This window comes from Ziziphus jujuba, chromosome 12, assembly GCF_031755915.1.
Source record: "Ziziphus jujuba cultivar Dongzao chromosome 12, ASM3175591v1".
Taxonomy (NCBI): Eukaryota; Viridiplantae; Streptophyta; class Magnoliopsida; order Rosales; family Rhamnaceae; genus Ziziphus; species Ziziphus jujuba.
In genome coordinates, this window is record NC_083390.1 from 20,026,624 (window position 1) to 20,033,637 (window position 7,014).

The 7,014-nt window shown below is 30.6% G+C and overlaps 1 protein-coding gene across 1 annotated transcript; it reads left to right on the top strand.

Annotated features, from left to right (window-relative positions):
* Positions 1 to 987: 987 nt before the first annotated feature.
* On the top strand, positions 988 to 4,487 carry LOC107429332 (homeobox-leucine zipper protein HOX3). The gene is made up of 4 exons (XM_016040002.4): positions 988 to 1,228; positions 1,604 to 1,824; positions 1,946 to 2,025; positions 3,991 to 4,487. The coding sequence occupies exons 1-4, from the start codon at positions 1,141 to 1,143 to the stop codon at positions 4,283 to 4,285; spliced, it is 684 nt and encodes a 227-aa protein (XP_015895488.2). The 5' UTR covers positions 988 to 1,140; the 3' UTR covers positions 4,286 to 4,487.
* The last annotated feature ends 2,527 nt before the right edge of the window (positions 4,488 to 7,014 follow it).

A 7,014-nucleotide genomic window follows, 5' to 3' on the forward strand; every position in this document is an offset into this window, starting at 1 on the left:
AGTATTTTTGCATTGAATGATGGTCTTGATTGATAGTAAATTAATATGGCCAATCCCTTTCATCAACTTGCCCAAAATAAAAACAATAAAAGATGAAGAATGTCAAAAAAAAAAAATCCAATAAATAGCAATTCATGAGTAATGAGAAAAGGAGACTTAAAATGTGAAAGGTTAGAATCGAGATAAAAGAGTTTATTTTACTTAACCTACTCCATCGTTGATCAACGGAAGGAGGTCTTTATGAAATGTAATTTAAAAATTAGAGGTGGTACATATTAAGTGAAAAAAGAAATTAATAAAAAAAGTTGAAAATAAGAGGATGTGAATGCAATTCTATTAAAACGTATAAGTAATTAGAGACATGATTAAACACCCAAAAGGAAAAAAAAACGCAGAACGCAAAACAAAACAAATATGGAGTAGTTCTACGTGATGTGCACAAATAAATTAACAAATAATCCTTAATCAATACGTTAAAAAGAAGAAAAAAGAAAGACCAAATTAATAAATAAAAATAAGAAAGCGTAAGAGAGAGAGAGAGAGAGAGAGAGAGAGAGCGCTATGGTGGCTTAGGCCCCAATCATTTCAGTAGCTGACCTTTGAACCGACAACCAGACTGAGACCCTCTCTCTTTACAAACGCTTAAACAGGAAAACCTGCCGGTTATTTCCCTACACTGGGATCTTCATCAGTCAGACACGTGTCAATCATCAGATGGGTCAGATCGTTTGACTTAATGACCACAGTCAAACTGCCCCTGCCCCAACTCCAAATCCAAACACCAAAAAATTAATTTAAGTCCCAATTTAATATTTTATTATTATTAGTCCAATACTATCAAGACCAAGAAGCCAAATATTCTTCAATGCAAACATCATTAATTCCAATATTTTCTTTTCTTTCTTCTTTTTTTTTTTTTTTTTAATTTTTTTCCCACTATTTATTTGACCTTTACAATGCTAACTTTTTTTCTCCGTTTCTCCATAGAGGCTGTTTTTCCATCCTCTCTCTCTCTCTCTCTCTCCTTTTGTGTTTTTACTTTACCATTTTTTTTTTTTCCTTTCTCTTTCTCTTTCTCTTTGAAAATTCTTGCTTTCTTCTTGTTTGGGTTTCTTGGTCTGCAATTAAGTTTTAGTGAATATGGCGGTTTCACGAACTAGCTCTTCAAGCTTGGAGTTGACCATTTCTGTTCCAGGCTTCTCTCCATCCCCTTCTCTTCCTTCCTCCGGTAACCTATTTCTTCCTATTGATTTGCTCTCCTTTGTTCTTTTCTTCATCATCATCATCATCATCATCATCATCTTCTTTTTCTTGTTCTCCTTCGCGATGTAACCGAAAGTTTCAACCTTTTTTTTTTTTTTTTTTAAACAATGAATTTTATTCGTTAACATATATATAAATCTGCCATCCATTTTTTTTATTTGGAATATGAAATTTTCCATTTCAAATGTGTTTTTTTTTTTTAAATACGTAAAATTATGGTAGCAAAATTAATTTGACTATATATTAGAGGTTCCATGAATATATATAGTAGTAATAATAATAACAAACAGAAATATATGGTTTTTAATATATGATTAAATAATTTTTGTTGGGTTGGCAGGGAGGAATTTGGACATAAACCAAGTACCAACAACAGGTGGTGAAGCAGATCATGAAGAATGGATGAGAGCGGGAAGCATGGAATTAGAAGATGAAGAAATCTGCATTATTAATGGCTCCTCTGCTGCCTCTGGTGGACCTCCCCGCAAGAAACTCCGTCTGACCAAAGAACAATCTCGTCTCCTCGAAGAGAGCTTTAGACAACAACACACCTTAAACCCTGTAACTTAATTGACTCTCTCTCTCTCTCTTTTTAATCGTTTAATTAATTAATTAATGTTAATATTAATTTTATATTTTTTTTTTTTAACTTTTTCTTTTTTTGGGTTAATTTTGTTTGCAGAAACAGAAAGAGGCTTTGGCGTTGCAGTTAAAGTTGAAGCCACGCCAAGTTGAAGTTTGGTTTCAGAACCGTAGAGCCAGGTACTGTTTATGTGTACCCTATGTGTGTATATATATATAGGAAGGGAATTATTAAGTTAGTATTAAGTCATTTACCAAATTAATTGAAATTTCTAGCGACTCTTCCATTATTTTGTTGGTGGTTGGAATTTAAACCCAAAGTTCCAGATATTTAACGTTGACAGAATATATACACCAATCTTTTTCACTTTATATGAATATTATATCATCATCATCTGAATCTGATTCTACCCCCGTATTATATCGTACTACATCCTAAAAGTTGAAAACAACTATCTTCTAGGTTCTAGATTTTCTCTGATTACCTTGTCTTATTAATTATTTTTATATATACTCAACATACATACATACATACATACATATATGTATTATTAAATTATATCCCGTATGTTATAGTCGATCATCTATACATATATATATATATATATTCACGGGGTTGCTTTATAAGTTTTTCTATTAACTTTTGAGTACTGGGTTATGGCAATTTTTTCTCTTTTTTCCTTTTTATTTTTCTCAGCATGATAGAAGATAAATACACTTTGTTCGTGTACTGGGAAAACTAAATTGAAAAAGACAGCTCAACTTTGTTTTTCACTTGTATAGGAAAGATATTTTTGTGGGTTTTCACAGAATATATGTATTTTTCATACTCTTAATGGAATTGGAAAATGAAAAAAAAAAAGAAAAAAAGTTGATTAATGCAGAAAAATATTCTGCGAATTTCGCTGCAGGATGCATTGACCATATAGTCCATATAATTAAAGTTTCTAGAGATGAGAGTTTTAGAGATTTAATTAATTACTAACAAAGACAAAAACAAAAAAAAAAAAAATGAAAGAATTATTGTAGGCAGTTACTGTAGGTGAGTGAAGGCATGCAAATAGAAGAAGAAACTGAATGATGAGGGGTTAAGTTTAATGAGTTATGAGTTATGAGGATGATGAGCTTTATGAATGCAGTGTGTAATGATAGTTGTCCAAAGTATGAACACAATGATAGTTATGGCATTGATAAGAGGATCACCAGGACCATTACTACTACTACTCAATCTCTATTTGTTCTTCGTCCTCGTGTGCTTGTCAGTTTCATCACCCTCTTTTTGACCCATAATTCATTTCTCTCTTTGGACTAATTATTATTAATTCTTATCAATTTGCTTTCTTCTTCTTATTATTATTATTATTATTGCATGTAATTATAAAATTATATTATGTTTTATATATGGGTCATCATATCTGAGCAAGAGGAAAAATATTTATTTATTTATGAGAAAGTTAATTAAATGTATTTATGTGTCTGCATGTATATAATATGTGTATTTAATAATTGGAGTATACAAATACGTATGCATTTATGTAGATATGGTAATTAACTTTAAAGAAAGCTACATTTAATGCACATTTAGCATTAAAGATCACAAGTATTCATAATTCATTTATTACATTTTTCCCGAATTTTTTTTTTTTTTTTTCAATCCTAGCTAATGTTATTTTCTTAGAGCATTGATTGTTTTCAGTCGGAAGGCATTTAGGGATGTCGTAAAATCACAGAAAACAAACAGTTTCAGTTGAATTCAGAATATTAACCCATCGTTCTCTTGCATGCAACTAATATTAAATCCTTAGCCAAACTTTAATTTCTAAGTCATCATTTCGTAAAATCAGCCTAGCATCCAGATCAGACAGAGACCGGAAACATATACGTACATAATATGTTATGTAAGATATGATCTATTATGATCACATTAAAGTATTCTGTTTTTAATAAAGTGTGGATGCCTATAATATGCATCTGAACTCTATCAATACAATGTTTATTATAAATATATATATATATATATATATGAATGATTATAATGCATCTGAATTTTATTAAAATCAGGATATCTTAAATTGATAATTATATATGTTTGGTGTATAAAATTAAAGTGGCATGTAATTAATAAATATGTGTATATGTATGCAGGAGCAAGCTGAAACAGACAGAGATGGAATGCGAGTACTTAAAGAGATGGTTTGGATCGCTAAGTGAACAAAACAGGAGGCTGCAAAGGGAGGTGGAGGAGCTGAGGGCAATGAAAGTGGGGCCGCCGACGGTGATATCGCCGCACAGCTGCGAGCCACTACCAGCGTCGACCCTCACGATGTGCCCGCGTTGTGAACGTGTCACCACCACCGCCACCACCACCACCATTGACAAGGGTCCTACCAAAAACACTGCCGCAACCTTGTCCTCTAAAGTGCCAACTCCTGCCCTTTAATCCCGCCATATCTTAATTAATTCATCTCTCTCTCTCTCTCTCTCTCTCTCTATATATATATATATATATATAAGTGTAATGCTTTTAAGGAAAAATGGACCCAAAAAAAAAAATGGAAAAAACAAAAAAAAGTTGGAATCAGAAATGTTTATATTAGCAGTAAATTAATATATTCAACGTGTTTGGGTGATTCTCAAAGTAATACGTTGTACCAAATCTTCATGGATATTTGATCAAAGTGTTGGTTGATCTTTCGAAAACCCCATGCGGAAAAAGCAAATGGATTTTGACAAAATTAATTACAATTACCTAAAAGAAGCGAAAAGATTCCAATCATTAAGCCTAGAAAGGGGTTTAAATGCATGGAAGATAAAGGAGGTTAAAGTTTAAAAAAAAAAAAAAAACAAAGGATGAACTCAAAAATGGTGATTAATATTTTGTTTCTTTTCAAAAAGTTACCTTGAATTTTGGTCTTCCTTGTAGTTAATTAGACTGTACGTCCATAAATATGTTACTACTTTTAAACAACATAAGTTTCCATGGGATAATTTTATGTATAAAATATATATATATATATATATCTATACATTTTGTACTCTAATAACTTCTTTAATCAATAATTAAATTGAGAGTTTAATTAATGTGAAATTCATCACATATATTACTGCCTAATATTTATGGTACGAAAGACATTAAAGTGCTTTAAATATGATAATTTTTTTTTTTTTTATATTTTTAGATGTGGCAACGATAAGTGGCTCCTTATGCATGCATAAAGAATTTCTATATATTTATGTTGATTTTTATTATTTTTATCGGATTCAGAAGCAAATGAGAATTTCTCATTGACCATGGGGTGCATAGATCATGGATTTTCTAGTCAAATATAAAATACATTATGGGTTACGTTCTCATTAGAAAAAGGAACGAGGCAATAAGAATCAGTGGCTTCGTATCAAGAATCAGCCCAGCCCACGTTGGCCTTCTGCTGTCTACTTAGGGCCTAAAAATGCCCACCTATGAGTCCAAAAATGTAAGCCCAACTTAATAATTAACCCAATATGTATTAGAATAACCCAATTGGATGTTGTGTATGTCTACGAATTTAGGTATTTTGTTTATTTTCCACAATTGTTTTTCAAAACAAAAAAATATGCAGAATGATAGATTCAATTAATTGACATTAGCAGGGACATATTTAATTTTAACTCAGTTTTATTATTGACTATAAGAACCCAAAATCTAATAAGGAAAGCAAAAGCAAACAGAAAGTTTGTCTCACATTTTCTTTTGTAGTGGAACTTAAAATTTTCTGGGTCCTTGTTTAATCTTGCAGTTAAAATTATTCTCCAATTGAATTAGTTATTCCTGAAGTTTAGAAATTGGAGAGCTCAGATTTTGAAAATCTGGGCATGCTTTCAATTGGATAAAAGGGTGAGACAAAGTTGAGCACAATCATAAAGGCCCAGTATTGTATACACTGTTAAAAGAGCTCTAGGTTTGGGCTTTCAGTTGAGTTTTCAACAAATGTGTATTTATAAAATAATAAAAACAATAATAAAGAATTGAGACAAAAATTGCTAACACAAAATAAGGTAACATATTAAACTAGACAAAAATAAATATTTTCATTCCTATCACTAGCTAGATCAAATAAGAGATAGAAATTTATATAATATAATATCATATATATAGGGCTAGACCATAATCTTAAGTTTCTTAATAAGTTAATTAATGAAGCAAATAACTTACAAGTTCAAATGCATGCTCTTTATTTATTCTTTTTTTTTTTTTTGCGAAAGAAGAAACAGTTGTCAATTGAAAATTATATAAAATCATATTTCAATTGAATTTTCCCAGTTGAATTTCTCTTTGCTTCTGCTATATACATACACAAGGCAAAATGGTTTTAATTTATGTTTTAAAAATTAATAGTTGAATATATATGCTGGACTTCATTTTGTTGATTGAGCACCCAAAAAATGCTTGCGATTGTCCAGACTCGAGAATATGGTTTAATTTCAATTTTTCATAAAACAGCTCTAAAATCTACCATTTCTTTATAGATCATGATGGTCATAATTAATTACCCCAAAAAAAAAAAAGGGAAAAAAATCAAAATTAAGGTAATCCCAAGCATCTTTGTAGATTATGGTTTGTATATATACATATATATTGAAAGAGAAAAAAGAAAGTTAAAGAAAGAGCCAGGATCAATAACACAAAAACAAAAGTTTCTTTTCTTTTGCATTTTCTTTTTTTTTTTTTTTTCCTTAAGAAATAAAAAATTAAAATGGACCTCACAAATCTTGATGGAATTCGTCTTTGGCTAAACTACAGCTAAGAAAAGTGGAAACTCTCTTCTTCCAGAGAACCCAGAGAGAAAAAAATCTCTGATCCTGTCTCAGACAAAACACTATAACAACAACTAATTTTACTTGTGTAGGACATGCTCAAGAATATTGGCATTTTAATTTCTCATAACATATAACCCTTTATAGCATATAGTAATTAAAATGTTTTGCCTTAAATGTATAATACATACTGCAAAAACAAAAAGCAAAGACAAAAAATTATCTCCAATATTCAATATGTATATAGGAGTATATTCTGCCCAACTACTCCCCACGGGTGTTAAAGTCCAAATGATGCAGAGAGAATGCTTAATTTCCATTATTATTTTTAGAGATAAGCTAGTTGGGAAAATGGGTATTCTATGACTCTCTTCA

Bases quoted from the DNA above. Each gene is read 5' to 3' on its own strand.
- LOC107429332 (XM_016040002.4), top strand. From the start codon at position 1,141: ATGGCGGTTTCACGAACTAGCTCTTCAAGCTTGGAGTTGACCATTTCT. The intron at 1,229-1,603 runs GTAACCTATTTC...TTGGGTTGGCAG, and splicing joins CCCTTCTCTTCCTTCCTCCG to GGAGGAATTTGGACATAAAC. The intron at 2,026-3,990 runs GTACTGTTTATG...ATATGTATGCAG, and splicing joins TTTCAGAACCGTAGAGCCAG to GAGCAAGCTGAAACAGACAG.